General features: G+C 37.2%; 1 protein-coding gene across 3 annotated transcripts in view; it reads right to left on the bottom strand.

The window, feature by feature from the left end:
- Dnah7 (dynein axonemal heavy chain 7) overlaps positions 1-17,611 on the bottom strand; it is a 310,589-nt gene that overhangs the window by 219,841 nt on the left and 73,137 nt on the right. For all 3 annotated transcript variants that reach the window (XM_074071306.1, XM_074071307.1, XM_074071308.1), the window contains exons 16-18: positions 14,862-15,008; positions 12,170-12,855; positions 8,848-9,034 (exon numbers count right to left, since the gene is read on the bottom strand). In XM_074071306.1, the coding sequence (XP_073927407.1) occupies positions 8,848-9,034; positions 12,170-12,855; positions 14,862-15,008 (1,020 nt within the window). The remainder of the gene's footprint in view (positions 1-8,847; positions 9,035-12,169; positions 12,856-14,861; positions 15,009-17,611) is intronic.

Below are 17,611 nucleotides of genomic sequence, written 5' to 3' on the forward strand. Positions count from 1 at the left end.
TGAGTGACCAGAGTAAGCCAAACAAAGATTCCAGCCTTCATGAGGAAGACAGACAATAAATAACAAACATAATGATTTACAAACTACATACAGGTATACCTCATTACATTGGGTTTCACTTCTTTATTGAACTTCACAAATAGTGAGTTTCTTACAAATTGAAGGTTTATGGCAACTCTATGTCACGCAAGTCTATTGGTGCCATTTTTCCAACAGCATGTGCTCACTTCTTGTCTCTGTGTCACATTTTGGTAGTTCTTATAATATTTCAAACTTTCTCATGACCATTGCACTGTTATCTGTGATCAATGATCTTTGATATTGCTATTATAATTGTTTGGAGGCAGCACAAATTGTACCCATACAAAATGGCAAACCTAATCAATAAATGTCTATGTTCTAACTGTTCCACTGATCCGCCATCCCCCAAACCTTGCCTCTCTTCAAGTCTCTTTGTTCTCCTAGATACAGCAATATTGAGATTAGGCCAATTAATAGCCCTGCAATGGTCTCTAATTATTCAGGTTAAACAAAGAGTCACATGTTTCTCACAAATCAAAAACTAGAAATGATTAAGCTAGGTGAGGAAGGCCTCACCTTTGACAAAGCCAAAGGAGGTGAGAGCTAGGCTTTTTGTGCCAAAAGTTAGCCAAGCTGTAGATGCAAAGTAAGAGTTCTGGAAGGAAATTTAAAGAGCTATGACAGCAAACACATGAGTGATAAATAAAGTGAAACAGCTTTGTAAATAATATGGAGAAAGCTTTAGTGGTCTGGATAGAAGATCAAACTAGTCATAACATTCCCTGAAGCCAAACCTAATCCAGTGCAAAGCCCCAACTCTCCTCAACTCTCTCAAGGCTAAGAGAGGCAAGGAAGCTATATAAGAAAAAAGACTGAAGCCAACAAAGGTTGAATGATGATGTTTAAGGGAAAAAGCATGACTCCATAGCAAAAAAGTGCAGGTGAAGAAGCAGCAAGTTATTCAGAAGATTTAGCTCAGGTAATTGATGAAAGTGGTTATACTGAACAACAGATTTTCAGTATAAAAAATGTCTTATAGGAAGAAGATGCCATTTCAAACTTTCACGCTAGAGAAGAAAAGTCAATGTGTAGCTTCAAAGGCAGGCTGACTCTTCTTGTTAGGGGCTAATGACACTGGTGGCTTTAAGTTGAAGCCAATGCTCATCTTTCATTCTAAACATCCTAGGGTCTTTAAGAAGTATATACTAAATCTACTCAGCCTGTGCTCTATAAGTGGAACAGCAAAGCCTAGATAACAGCACCTCTGTTTACAACATGGATTCATGGATTACTGAAGATTTTAAGCCCCTTGTTCAGAAATACTGCTCAGAAAAGAAGACTCCTTTCAAAATGCTACTGTTCTTTGACAATGTACCTGGTCACCAAGAGCTCTTGTGGAGATGTATAATAAGACTGATGCTGTTTTTATACCTGTTAACACAATATACATTCTGCAGCCGAAGGATCATGGAGAAATTTTGACTTGTAAAAAATTTAAGAAATACGTTTTGTAAGGCTATAGCTGCCATTGACAGTAATTCTTCTGATGGGTTTGGGAAAAGTAAATCGAAAGCCTTCTGGAAAGGATTCACCCTCTCAATACCACTAAAAATATTTGCGATTCAAAGGAAGAGGCCAAAATATTAACATTAATGGGAGTTGACTCCAACCCTCCTGGATGACTGAGAGCCTCAAGGCTTCAGTGGAGGAAGTGACTGCAGAGGTGGTGGAAAAAGCTAGAGAAGTGGAATCGGAAGTGGAGCGTGAGGCTATAGTCGAATCGCTGCAATCTCATGATAGAACTTTCATGGATGATGAGTTTCTTCTTATGGATAAGCAGAGAAAATGTTTCCTTGAGACAGAATCTACTCCTGGCGAAGATGCTATAAGCATTTGAAATGACAACAAACTTAGTGAAAAAAGCAACAGCAGGATTTCAGATGACTCTCACCAATTTTGAAAGTTCTTCTGTGCATAAAATGCCATCAAACAGCATTGCATGTCATAGAGAAATATTTTGTGAAAAGAAGAGTCAATTGATGTGGCAAACTACTTTGTTGTCTTATTTTAAGGAATTTCTACAGTCTTCTCCAACCGTCAACAACCATTACCCTGATTAGGCAACAGCCATAAAGATGAAGGCAGGATCCTCCAGAGAGCAAAAAGATTATGACACAAGACTCAGATTGCCAATACCATTTTTTAGCAACGAAGTATTTTTTTACTTAACTTGTAGACTGTTCTTTCACACCATGCTATTGCACATGTAATAGACTACATTCTAATGAAGCCATATTTTATACGCACTTGGAAACTAAAACATTCATATGACTCACTTTACTGCAATATTTGATTTGTTGCAATGGCATGAAATGCAACCCAAAATATCTTTGACATACACTTGTATTAATTTAGGAGATGGCAGGTACTACAAAAAAAAGAAAAAGTGGAACAGGAGTAACAAATAAATGCAAAGACATTTGCACAATGCGAGCCTCTTCATGAAGGTAGTACTTGAGAAAAGACTTTAAGGAAACAAGATGTTTTCCTACAGATATTTAAAGATAAAACATTCCAGGAGGTTGGGTCAGTGCAAAGGTCCTAAGGAAGAATGTGTTGGGAATATATGATGAAAAAGAAAAAAAAGAAGGAAACCAGTGTGGATTTAAGAAAGTAAATAAAGTAGAAAGTCATAGGGACAGAGGGTAAAAGTAAAGAGAGCAGATCAAAGAACTTCCTGTTCAATGAAACTATCAGTATGTCCCAAGACAGAAAAATTTCTCCTTGGATATTAAGATTTACTTAATCTAGTAAAATGATCAACACTGGATTTTAACTAGGAAGGCCAAAAATTGAGGAGAAAAAAATTGTTCTGAGTAGCTTATTGGATGAATTAGCGAGAAGTGTCACTCCATTTTCCCTCAATTTCCAGACCCGTATACACTGCCTGTAGGATAAACTATATACTTGAAGCTAGCAAGGAACACACATTTGAGAAATGCACCCAATACCCACAGATTACTGTCTTCCCTCGGGCACAGCAAATGATTTTTCAGTATAAGCCATTCCACTTTTTATGAGATCAATGTTCATAGTAGGTCCTATAAATCTCAAGAGTGTCAATCAATTGCCTCATTTCCCTTGTGATGTGAGTTCTTTGGAGAAGCAATGTTGTGTGGAAACTGTGAAAAGGAATAAGTCATTCAATAAGTCAGTGAATGACAGTTTGGGCACAAGCTTGGACTGGAAAAAGAAAAATCTGCTGCAGACAAATCACTGTTCCCATCCATACTGAAAGAGAGCCAATGGCTGCTTGGTTCCTGCAGGGGCGGTGCTCCTTCAGAAGTATTATGTTAATATCTGCTATTGGCAGCTTGAGCATTGAGCAGGTGGGTGAGAGGGGTCTGTAATGGTAAACGTTTCCACAACTGCCATTCCAGCCTTCACAACTTCTTTGTTTATACCTATAGTGACCACTCATCCCAGCAGTTTGATGAGAAGAGTTCTGGTTTATGCTTGTTGTCCTGGATTAATTTTAATTGCCTTAACTCTCAAAAGTCTCCAGTTTGGATAATATATTGCAGGATTATTATATTTCATAGCTCACTGTGCACATTGGCATATGCTGGTTGACATTCACAAAATCCATCAACTAGTCAACCAGATAATTAAGTGCCTCCTTTTGCAGTGGTACCTTTTATTAAGCATTCACCTGGAACATAAATACAGTCACATTCTAGTCGATTCTGTGATCCCTCATATCCATTTCCCCAGACCTTGCTCCCAATTTTTTAAATCTTGTTTCTTCTAAGTCCTTGATTTGCATAATTAAGTTTACTACTACCCATCATCAATGTAAATCCATTCCTTTAACCATTTCTCTTCCCAAGCAAGGTTACAAAAACAAATATACTAATATACTCACTGAAATTGTACCCAATGGAAGAACACCCTTTCTCCCATTCTTTAGAGGCACCCCAATGTGGGACTGTAATTTCCACATCAGAAAGGTGTTAAGTATGGTCTACATAAATGTTTGTAAATCAGTGTCTAATTTCTTTAAATCATATCAAGGATTTTCTAGCATTTCATCTCATTAGGCTAGACCACTACAGATGCCAGGTTTGGTCAACAAAAGAAATAAATATAACCATCCAAGCTTCCTTGATTAGTGCATTGAAACCAGAAACTCTGAGATGTGCACCCACATCAACACACTTGACCACATTTAACAGGCTCTCTCCTCCATAGGAAAATAGCTTTACAATGTATTTCTACTCATATTTCTGCAGAGCTCTGTCAAGGCTTCTGTTGAGGCAGCATCAGCAAGTCTGAGGCTCAGTATACCCAGTGTCAATCAAATTCACCATCTCCAGGCCTCCCTATCCCACTCTTTCCCAATAAATAAATTGTCCTTAATATAACACATCTAGAAAGGCTAGAAGTTAAATGACAGAATTTGTCAAGTCATTTTTAGACCCTATAATTTATTTTTGGTTATGTCAAACTAGTAGCTATGAGAAGTTGGAGGTTCTTTGAAGGCAATCACAGAAGGTCTTCAGTCCTCTGACCACATCTTAAGAGAACCTGAAATCTTCAATTTTGTTATTTCTTTAACTTCTCCAGAACTTTTGAAAAATTTGACCCATATCACATCCTTTGTCCTTCAAATTCCTACCATATTGACCTATGCTAGGAACCATTTTAAAGACCAAGAGCATAATTTCAGTAAATGACTTTTGCACTGCCTGCCAGGTACTATCAGTGCCCTATTTTTACAGTATGGGGGCAGAGAGATTCACATCAGAAATATCTGGCTGCCACTGGAAGGTCATTTTGAAGATGCAGCCAAATCTTAAAGAGGATGACTAAACCTAGAGGAGATGCTCAGGATGAAGTCCATCAGCTGCCAGAGCTGTGTTGGGTCCTCGCCTACCCTGAGCCAATCTGTGCACTTCACTTACCTACAGCAGATCAAATGTCCCAATCTCCAGGCCTATCAGAGGACAAATCCTTTAGAACATCCCCAGAACTAAGGTAAGACATGCGTCCCAGTCTATGAGATTTCTTTTCCAGTCAGTATCACCTGTGGCTGTTTGCAGCAATCGTGGACCACAAGTTCACCTCATCGCTGGGAAGTCCTTAGCAATGTGGGCTTTGGTTCTATTCTAGTTCTGTGCTGGTTTTCATGGACTATGGACTAAGATTATGATGCAGTTTGGCACCATTTGAGGCCACTGGTATAGAATGGAAGCTTAGAGCTGGTCCATCCTTGGTGATTCTGCATAGAGTCAGGAAAACCATGCATTGCTATATCACAGGCTGGTGACTGTGGACAAGGTGTCTGGGCCTACCATAGTCCCAGAAAGAGGCTTGTGGAAATGGGCTGTCCTTTCTAGGTACTCCTCTGTTTCATTCAGAATAACAAATCAACTGTGGATTTGGAACAAACATGGCTTGGACCACTCTCTCATACTGAAACAGTAATAACACACCAACAGCAGACTCCTGGCAAGCATGGACCTGGGAACCATCCAGTGCTGATAATGGAGAAAGTAAGCTACCTGTTCAAAAGTTCTGGAAAACCAGGCACAGACAAAGTCAGATCAGGAAGACAGTAAATGCCTAATCCTTCAGTGCCCAGATGGTGAGTATCTCATGCCACTGACAAAAAGAGCAGCCCATTTTTCAGAATTGGGAACCACTCTTGCTCTCTTATCTCTTCCTCCTGATTCCTCTCTTTCTTCCTGTCTCTCTCTCCCTCCTTCCCTCCATCCTTCCCTTGACTGTTCTTTTCCCAACACTAGATGGGCTACATAGGAAGGAGGGCAAGGAGAGCGATCCCAGGGGAGAGCAGTTCCCTCATCTTCCCTACACTGGAGCCTCAGCTTTACATGCATCCTGGGGAAGAGGCGAGTTCAGAGTAGAACATGAGTCTGAGGCTTTCAAACAAGTACAACCAAGTACTCACAGACACAAATACCTCTCTTGCTCTCAATTTTTTTTTGAAGTACTGACGTTGGAACTCAGCACCTCAAACTTGATAGGCAGTTGCTCTATCACTTGAGCCATGCCCCCCACGTCCTTTTTTCTTCAGTTATTTTTCCCATAGGGTCTCACTTTTTTTTTTTTTTGTCTTGCTGGCCTAGACTGCATCCTCCTACCTATGCCTCCTATGTAGCTGGGATAACAGCTATGTGCCACCACACCTTGCTTATTGATTGAGATAGGGTCTCACTAACTTTGTGCTCTAGTTGACCTCAACCTACAATTCTCCTGATCTCTACCTCCAGAGTGTGTGGAATTACAGACACGCTGGCCTTGAAATGTAATCCTTTGATTATATAACACTCAGACCGACAAAACTATCTGAATAACCAAAAACTACAGAAAATATCTGGAATTACACTAAAAAGTCAATATAGAGGCTTCTTCTAGTGAGAAAGGGGCTTTGCCCAAGCACACAGACAAGAAAGCATGACATGAATCCTATCATGTTTATACCTCAAGGAGACAAGACATCTCAATCAAGCCAGTTATATTAACAAAAGCAGTAACATTCTATTTTTAACCTCTGAAGCTTTTCTCTTGGCAAAGTATACCACCTAAAGACTCTTAGTTAAGAACTCCTAAGAAAGAAAGTGATAACCTTTCGTACCAAGCAATTAATCCATTGCCTCTACTACACAGATCTTCTCATTAGGCTTGTTGAAAGAATATGGCCATATGTCTACTTTCAAAGCATTGGACAGTATGATCTAAAGCTGCCCTGGATACTAACGTATTGAAAAGGAGAAAATGAAAAGCAGTTCAGGAAGACGATCAAGTCATATAGCACAAGTAAATGAAGTGTCCAAAATTCCAACCTCTTTATTTGGGAATGAGGGTAAGAAGTGTTTGTTTTTATTTTTATCATTTATTATGTTTATTATATAATTAATTAATTAATTTGACTGTGCTGGGGTTTTGAACTCAGGGCCTTGCATTTGCTAGGCAGGCTCTCTACCACTTGAGCCACAACTCCACCTCTTTCTGCTTTTTCAGGTAGGGTCTTGTGTTTTTGCCCCAGGTTGGCCTCAAACTGTTGTCCTCCTACATATGCCTCCTATGTAGATTGCAGGCATGCTGGCCTCAAACTGCATTCCTACTGATCTCCACTTTCTGAGTAATGGGAATTACAGGTGTGAACCATCATGCCTGGTCTTGTTTTTATGTTGTATTTATTTGGTTGGTTGGGATTTTTGTTTGTTTGTTTTGCAGTACTGAAGTTTGAACTCAGGGCCTCATGATTGCTATGCAGGTACTCTAGCATTTGAACCACCCTTCCAGGCCTTTGTTTGGCATGTTTAAGGATCAAAACCTGCCTTATTTATTATCTGATCCAAGCAAATATTTATACATATTTCCAGTCATTGAAATATGTATAAAATGCCTTAATAATATGGGATTTTGAGGATAATTTTATCAAATATCAAAAAGAAATTCTTTTAATTTTTAAAATTGTATCAACTGGAAGAAGTATTTACTCTTTGTTTGGGGATGACAACAAAAAGTTCTACTTTATCCTTTTCTAATGAAAATGTATCATATTATAAGGGTTTTCCCTGTGGTAAGAAAACTATAGGATAGGTTATATTCATAAAATTAATTAGGGGTGATTAAGAATGCTACAAAGTGAGTCATTAATAGTTTCTTTAAATATGAAATTAATTACATTATGATTAATCTTGTAAAAGTTTGACTTATACAGATTTGGTTCAACTGTTATTACATAAAGTCAGGCAAACATGTTAAATCCACATCCATCTTTCTGAGTATTTTCCTATTGAATCATATAGTTGATGTCAATAAAAATATAATCAATGTTTGGTACTATAGTCTCAAATTCAAAAGTTCAAATAAAAATATATGCATATTTCTCTTGAAGATTAGGAAAATTTTGAGGTATTGCTCCCCTATTGTTGATAAGAATGTCAATGTAGAAGTGTACATTCATTGGCTAATATCATTATAATTTTTTTCTAGTTTAATCTTAACTTCAATAACACAGAAAATGTGCTTCATAGCCAGTAAATAAATGCTTTCTGAATTAAACAGATATACTTTTTTTCAGTGTTACTGGTTTTTTATTAAATGTCTCCTAAGCTTAAATTGCAAGTTCTCCCCCACAGCATTTGTGTGTTTTTTTATTCCTTATTGTGTTTTGTTTGCATTTGTTGAACTCTAGGCTTAGCTAGCTCTGTGGTTCATCTTTCTGTTTGGAGGCCTCTCAGAGAGGCACCTGCTGACTTAGTGTTTGGCAGCTGACCTGGTTTCATCACAGGACATTTCTTTTTTTTTTTTATTAGCATATTACTGTTGCATTAGGCTGCACTGTGACATTTAGAGAAGTTCTTACAATACATCATAATTGATTTCACCTCCTCCATCATTCTCCTTTATCCCCTCCCCACATTCCTGGAATCACAGGGCATTTCCATGGTGGTGCCTCAGTCCATAAGGAGGAAGCCATGGAGCAGATGGAGACACCCTGTACTAAGCACACTGTCTTCCTGCCAGAGCGCATGCTAAGAACCACAGCTAGAACCAAGGGTCATTAAATAACAGAAATCCAATTTGAACCTAAGAAGTAATCAAGACAGAATACCTACTTGTTGATTGCCATATTTCTTGTTTCTGGAATCCTAAAACAATAGCTAAACAGAAAATACATATGGGAAAAAAGATAATGACTTATTGGACACAATAGCAGCATATATGGATTTTCAAAAACAAAAATCATGTCACCTCAACTAAATAATCACATTATCAGAGGTTTATACCTACTTGTACGACATTTTTCATTATATCTCTCCATGTTTTATCCACAGATGAAAATCGTCTGCCTTCTTCAGGCATTTGAGACATAATGTCTGGAGAGCTGAAAATGGGCTCCAGGTAGAGCCATGTGGCTTGGACCTTGAGCCATTCATCCAGAATCTCCTGAAGCAGCAGGAGCTTGCCCTCCCATTCTCTGAGGAGTAAACACAATGGCTCTGGTCAACACAAACCAAGCAATGTTTCAGATGACAAAACTCAAAACCACAACTGGCCTCCAATCTTGTGTGCAATAATATCCCAATTTCCATTCCTTGCATTTCATTCAAAGACAGCTCACTATTTTTTCAACAAAATCTGTTTTAAATATGACACCAATATGACAGACATATATGTTAAGATACACCTCTCTACAAATGGACCAGTCTCCATATTTATCAAAACAATAAAACTTCCTGTGATCCAGTTCCATACCCAGAAAGCATGGAAAGAGTATTCTAACCATAAAGGTATCCTAAACCTCTCAAGATTCATTTCTTTTAGCATTCTTTTTCTCCCTTCAGTTTGGGCCCATAAAATCTTTATTTCCATGATAAACTATTTCAGCTTATATTTGGTGTTATATGGTATTCACAGAAAATTTACATACTCCTACATATATTATTGTAGCATTCATGATAAGGCACACTTAAATTTTTAGTAGGTTATCAGTTCATGTCTAACTCTAGAGAACTTAAATAATGAGTTAATTTCCTTAGGAGTAAATATTAAAATTACTCCGTAGACTACCAATTTTATAAGCATAGTTCTGAAGTCTTTGTATTTTCTCCATCCTTACAAAAGCCCTAGGAGGCAGGGTCCATTATAATACTTACTATGGATGGGGAGACTAAGGCACACAAAGTGCCAAGCTCAAGTTCACAGCTGAGATTTGAACCCAGACAGCTGTAATTATTCTGCTATCAGAAATAACACAGCCATAACAAAAAGCACTTTATTAGCAGGAACAGAACTTAGAGGTAGATAGCTTTATTTATATATTAACACTTATCATTGCTAAGTACTGATCTGAAATTTTAGTTCACTAAAACCAAGAAGTATAAGTAGTTCTTCACTCTACCACTTAAGCCATGCCAGTGTTTTTGCTTTTAGTTTGTTTTTCAGGTAGAGTCTCGAGTTAGTTTTTCCCAGGCTGGCCTTGGACCAAGATCCTCCTACCTCTGCTTCCTGAATAGCTGGAATTACAGGTACATACTACTACACCTGACCCCTCAAGTGTCTTTTTAAAATGCCTTTCTCTAGATCCATGTATATCACCCTATACCAAGATTAACTCAAAATGGATCAAGGATCTTAATATCAGACCCCAAACTCTTAAATTGATACAAGAAAAAGTAGGAAATACTCTGGAGTTAGTAGGTATAGGTAAGAACTTTCTCAATGAAACCCCAGCAGCACAGCAACTAAGAGATAGCATAGATAAATGGGACCTCATAAAACTAAAAAGCTTCTGTTCATCAAAAGAAATGGTCTCTAAACTGAAGAGAACACCCACAGAGTGGGAGAAAATATCTGCCAATTATACATCAGACAAAGGACTGATAACCAGAATATACAGGGAACTTAAAAAACTAAATTCTCTCAAAACTAATGAACCAATAAAGAAATGGGCATGTGAACTAAACAGAACTTTCTCAAAAGAAGAAATTCAAATGGCCAGAAAACACATGAAAAAATGCTCACCATCTCTAGCAATAAAGGAAATGCAAATTAAAACCATGCTAAGATTCCACCTCACCCCTGTTAGAATAGCCATCATCAGCAACACCACCAATAACAGGTGTTGGCGAGGATGCGGGGAAAAAGGAACCCTCTTACACTGTTGGTGGGAATGTAGACTAGTACAACCACTCTGGAAAAAAATTTGGAGGCTACATAAAAAGCTGGACATCGATCTACCATTTGATCCAGCAATACCACTCTTGGGGATATACCCAAAAGACTGTTACTCCAGAGGCACCTGCACATCCATGTTTATTGCGGCACTATTCACAATAGCCAAGTTATGGAAACAGCCAAGATGCCCCAGCACTGACGAATGGATTAAGAAAATGTGGTATCTATACACAATGGAATTTTATGCAGCCATGAAGAAGAACGAAATGTTATCATTCGCTGGTAAATGGATGGAATTGGAGAACATCATTCTGAGTGAGGTTAGCCTGGCTCAAAAGACCAAAAATCGTATGTTCTCCTTCATATGTGGACATTAGATCAAGGGCAAACACAACAAGAGGATTGGACTTTGAGCACATGATAAAAGCGAGAGCACACAAGGGAGGGGTGAGGATAGGTAAGACACCTAAAAAACTAGCTAGCATTTGTTGCCCTTAATGCAGAGAAACTAAAGCAGATACCTTAAAGCAACTGAGGCCAATAGGAAAAGGGGAACAGGTACTAGAGAAAAGGTTAGATCAAAAAGAATTAACCTAGAAGGTAACACCCACGCACAGGAAATCAATGTGAGTCAATGCCCTATATAGCTATCCTTATCTCAACCAGCAAAAACCCTTGTTCCTTCCTATTATTGCTTATACTCTCTCTACAACAAAATTAGAAATAAGGGCAAAATAGTTTCTGCTGGGTTGAGGGGGGGGAGAGGGAGGGGGCGGAGTGGGTGGTAAGGGAGGGGGTGGGGACAGGGGGGAGAAATGAACCAAGCCTTGTATGCATATATGAATAATAAAAGAAAAATGGAAAAAAAATAAATAAAATGCCTGTCTTTTTATGTTTATCAATGAATTTACTTGACTTATTTGCACAAGACAACGTGGATTCCTTTGCTTTCTTCTGTCACTCTTCTCTTTCTCTAATGCCTTCTGCAGAAAATTTCCCACTCACTAATGATATCATGCACAGTGCTATAAAAAAAGAATCCTGATGTAGTACTTTCAGAGAGGCTTATCCACTGCAGACGTGCAGGTGGCAGCACTCTGGCGGAAGGCAGGACAAAAACAGAGTGAGCCTACCCCAATGAGAGCAAGCTCAAGTTTTGGTAACAAGGTAAGCATGTTAGAACCTGAGGCAGAGACCACCAACCAGGTAGCCTTCCCTTGCCATGAACATCAGGATGATGATGGCACACTGCCTCAGTTCTGATGACAGCAAAGGAGCTGTACTGTCCACAGTAGTGAACGCTGCCTACCATTCCTTAAAGCAAACTGCTTAAAATATGAGGTATGAAATGCAGATTCAGTTCTCAAAAGGACTTTACATTAAATACAAGTGACTTTGGTAATAGCATAGAATAAACTTTGTCATACTACTTCACCTCATTTGTTTTTCATAAGGCTTAATAAAAGGAGATCCTCTCATCGTCTGTGTTTTGATAATATGGTCATCCAGCAACATCTGAATTTCATCAACTGATGACAAAATAAATGTCCCGCTTTCTCTATAAGGAAGAATGACAAATTCCATTGCATCCCATTCAGTAACCATCTTGTCCATGGCCTTTTCAAGAGAATACTCTTTGCTAGCTGCTTCACTAATACCTTCAAAGCTGTCTAAGTGTGGTTCCAGATTCATGTCCAAAAAAGAGAAGACAGTAGAGTCATCTGATGGCTGGAGAGGGTAGCCGACAATGGCAGACATGGCTTCCCAGTGCCTGTGGCGCAGGCCGGGATTGCAGATGACTTGAATAAGAGGGATGTACTGCCTGAATTCTTCCACTCTTGATCTGACTTTTTTTGTCATTGCCAATGCATTTGGAGAATCATGGAAGGTTTTCTCCAGCTTATACAATCCTCTCCAGTAATTTCCAACATCTGTTTCTACTTGGTCTGGATTCACCTTGTGATACGGTCCTTCTGTCCATGCTCTATGTTTGTTAGTAAATTCAACAACAGTTTCATAGAGACGAAGGTAGGGGTTCAAACCATCTTGTATTTTTTTACGTTGAGGATACACTGATGGTACGCAGCCAAACGCCTCTTCTTCAGCATTAAACTGCTCAATCTGAAAAGACAGATACTAAATGAAAGATTCTGAAAGTAAATCATATTGAAAATCAGGTTTTAAAAAAATATATATTTCAAATGTGAATTTAGAAACCTCATTAAGCTCTAAAATTAAATTTCAATAACTGCAAAAACTAAGCAACAATCTCAATTTCCTGATTGTTGTCTTTTTTAACTGACAGGTAAAAATTATATCTATTTATAGTATGCAATATAGTGTTTTGAAATATGTATACCTTCTGCAACAGGTAAATCAATTATTAACATGGTGTTACCACACATAATAACTTTCTTCCTTTTTGTTGTGAGATCAGTTAAAATCTACTCTGTTAGCAACTTTCAAGTACACAGTACATTGTTCCTAACTATGATTACCATGTTGTATGGTAAATCTCTTGAACTTATTTCTCCTATCTAACCAAAACTTTATAACCTTTGACCAGCATCTCCCCAATCCCTGCTATCCCCCCAGTACCTGGTAACTACTGTTCTATTCTTGCTTCTATGTTGGCTTTAGATTCCTTATGTAAGTGAGATCCTGTGGTGTTTGTCTTTCTGTGCCTGCTTTGTTCACTTAATGTCTTCCAAGTTCATCCATACTGTTACAAATGACAGCATTTACTTTTTTAAGGGTCAGTATTGTTACTGTTTCTTTTATTGTAGTTTTCAGTGAATAATGTTTTGTTACATTAGTTAAAATAGTTAAATAATTGTACATACATAAAGAGGTTTTTTCCCACCATGATATATTGAGAATTTTGCTTCATTCACTAAAATAATGTAAGTACTTTAAATGTGCATAGCATTGTTTTAGGTATTGTGGAAAACACACACACACACACACACACACACACACACACACAAAAGATTATATTACAAAGTCAAATTCCTAAGAATTAGTAATCCAGCTTGGACGATAAGGTCATATGTAGGTGAAAATTTATAGAGCAATTGTTCAATAATAATTAAAAGTCATAGAAGAGATGACTCTCTCTCTTTCCCTTTCTCTCTTTCTCTCTCTCTCTCTACACACACACACACACACACACACACACACACACACACACAGTCACTCAGAGGTAGGAGACAATACTAAAATGGTACAGTACAGGTGCTCCTGTGTAGAAGAAGCAACCAGACTTGGGTCTTGAAGATGAGTGGGAGCAGCAGAAGCAAAGAAACCCTTAGTTTTCTTTTAGTTCATTTATGAAATATTTGAGTTGTTCAGAAGAGAAATCTACAGAATCAGAAAGTGGAGCTAGATGTATCCATGATGCACTTTACTTAAAATTTCAGTGGCCTCACTCAAAAATAAAAACTACAGAGTTTATTCCTATTTTCACAGTGTGCAGTGACATATTTGTGGTTACTCTGAGCTATTTAATTACTTGAACAGATATTCAAGCCTTTCAATGTAAGGCATTATAATATAGTTTGTTTCCATACTCTACCCTATTATAGAATAGAATTAAAAATTTCAAATATTATACTGGCAAAGGGTTTGACTTTTCCTCTCCTAGGTTGTTCTAATGAGAAAGCTGATGTCTGAAAGAGCAGGACTGGGGACATGGTAGAGAAAATAATGGGCCTAATTTAAAAACACAGCTGCAAAACCAAAGCAGTCTTCTAGGAAGATGAAAAAACTAAACAGTAACCAGTTACTATTATTTGCCCACTTCTGCTAAAAACATGGGCTCCCAACTCTCATGGTAGAGCTATAATGCCAAAATGATTAAATGGCCAAAAGTAAAAATCGAGAAGCAGTCTGAGATACGACTCTATCTTTCGAATAAAAGATGAAGGCTACTGAACTGCCTCAGTGCTGATAGAAAAAGGCAGTGCTGCTCCTTCTTGAAGCAGGTCTGTGTTTCTGTGTGGCTCTAATTAAGAATAAGCTGTAGTATTTCAATGTGTTTCTTAAGGGTAAGATACCCAATATCCCATACAGATTCACTGCTCTTTCTTTTGAACTAATTCATCCTTTTAACAATTTTTAAGTGATACCTTGTCTGCTGCTAAATCCAACTTGCCATTCAGTGTCTGTGCCTTCTTCAGATACCGCTGCACATCCTGGAGATCTCCAAATGTGACAAATTCTTCTGCTTGCTTAGCATAGCTCTCCAATTCTTCCACAAACCGTTCACACCGTAGCTAATTGTAAAAACAAACAAAAAATAAATTTACGATTACAGTTTTTAAAAGTTAAAATCCATCAGCATTCAAGAAAATATTAATATGTGAAAGGATTTTCAGAATTTATTATTTTGTTATTGTTATATTTTGTCACTGGAAAAAATATAAAGAAAGATATCTAGAAGATGACTGAGATCTAAAATATGCAGGATTAAAAAAAATTTTAATTAAAAATTAATTTAATTAATTGATTAAAAATTATTTAATTAATTGAAAAAATTAAATTAAAATTTTAATTTTAAATTTTTTTAAATTTAATTTTTCTTAATGTGTTAAGATTCCTCTAATCCCCTGATGGAAAAGGTTGCCCTGCACTATCTATGTAAGAAATTCTAACACACTGGAAAAAAATGATACTCTTTAGTATATTGAAGGATTTATGCTAACAAGTAATTTAGCATTTGAAAAATCTCCTAACCACCAATAGTGGACCATGATGAGAAGACAACAGTGTGGGTTATTATGTGAAAAGTCTGGATTTTTTTTAAGGGCTATAGAAATATCTGAACACTTTTATAGCAATTGGGAAAAAAATTGAAGTAAATTATGTCATGATAAGCAGACAGCACTTCAATTAGCAACACTAAAACAATATATGCCAAGGTTATTTTTCTTGGTCCATGAGCTCTCACCACAAGAATTGCACAATATAAATAAATTCAGATTTAAAGGCTTAAAATTTTTAATATTCCAATATAAAATGTGCATGTTTCTAATGAGAAAGGTTGATTACCAAGTTGTCATTAGAAAGCTATCCCAAATTAAATAGCTCTAAGAAGTAGCTACTAATTAAGTATTCAAAATCACATGAGATTATTCAAAAATAAGTGTTTTTCTATTTTATACATTATGTAGGTTGATTTCTGTCCTCTTTATTCTTGTTTCCTGACAAATTTATTGCTCTAGCCAGTGGAGGAGGGAAAATAAGAGGAAAAATTTACCAATATCATGCACCATTTTTTGGACTAGGTAATTTACAATAAAGTATTCATAATTCTGTGCTACTTAGAAATTTCCTAACAGTCTGTGATATTGTGACTTAAGCATCTACTATTTACTATTCATAATGTTTCCTACATGATTTAAATTTTTTTGAAATGACATAAATGAAAATATAGACTACCAGAGATTCCAAGATGGTGACTAGAGGGAGGAAGCAGAAAGTGTGCTTTCTAAAGTAAAATCTTTGAGAGACGCTAGTGGTGTCTTTGTGGTCACATATTGTTTTAGTTTCTGCTTATCATGGAAGACTTTTATTGCTCCATCTATTTTGGATGATAGTTTTGCTTGGTAGAGTATCCTAGGGTTGAAGTTATTTTCATTCAGTGCCCAGAAGACCTCACCCCAAGCTCTTCTTGTTTTTAATGTTTCTGTTGAGAAATCTGCTGTGATTTTGATGGGTTTACCTTTGTATGTTATTTCTCTCTTAACAGCCTTCAATATTCTTTCTCTAGTCTCTGTACTTGTTGTTCTAATGATAATATGTTGTGGGGTAGTTCTAATTTGTTCAGGTCTGTTTGGAGTTCTGTAGGTTTCCTGTACCTATATGGGCATAGTTTTCTCTAGATTTGGGAAATTTTCTGTAATTGTTTTGTTGAATATGTTATGCATTCCTTTCTCTTACACCTCTTCTCCTTCTTCAATGCACATGATTCTCAGGTTTGGTCTTTTGATGGTGTCAGTAAGTTCTTGCATTTTGTTTTCACAGGTCTTGAGTTGTTGAACTAACAGTTCTTCGGTTTTTCCTTTAATTGCCATTTCATCTTCGAGTTCTGATGAAACAAACCTACAGCCAGCATTATACTTAACGGAGAAAAATTAAAATCCCTTCTTCAAGGGATTCTGCATGCAGAAAGTGAAACCCAAAACCATGAAAGGACAGGCAGTACTAAACTACAGGAAAACAAAAAGCAAGAAAGTAGAGAGTAACATCGATTTAGCTACACACAATCAAACCCTCAAACAACTAAGACAACTAAATGACAGGAATCATCACATACCTATCAGTACTAACACTTAATGTTAATGGACTTAATTCCCCCATCAAAAGGCACCGTTTGACAAACTGGATTAAAAAGGAAGATCCAACAATTTGTTGCTTACAGGCGACCCATCCACCGATACACATAAGCATAGGCTTAGGATGAAAGGCTCGAAGAAGATTTATCAAGCAATGGCCCCCGAAAACAGGCAGGAGTAGCAATACTATCTGTGACAAAGTAGACTTCAAACCTACATTGATCAAACGAGATAAAGAAAGACATTCCAGACTAATAAAAGGGGAAACAGACCAAAAGGAAATAACAATTATCAATCTATATGCACCCAATGTCAGTGCACCCAATTTCATCAAACATACGTGAAGGACCTAAAAGCATATATTAACTCCAACACAGTGGTCATGGGAGACTTTAATACCCCACTATCATCAATAGATAGGTCATCCAAATAAAAAATCAATAAAGAAATCCAAGATCTAAAACATACGATAGATCAAATGGACCTAATTGATGTCTACAGAACATTTCATCAAACTTCTACACAATATACATTCTTCTCTG

This window comes from Castor canadensis, chromosome 4 (genome assembly GCF_047511655.1).
Source record: "Castor canadensis chromosome 4, mCasCan1.hap1v2, whole genome shotgun sequence".
NCBI lineage: Eukaryota > Metazoa > Chordata > Mammalia > Rodentia > Castoridae > Castor > Castor canadensis.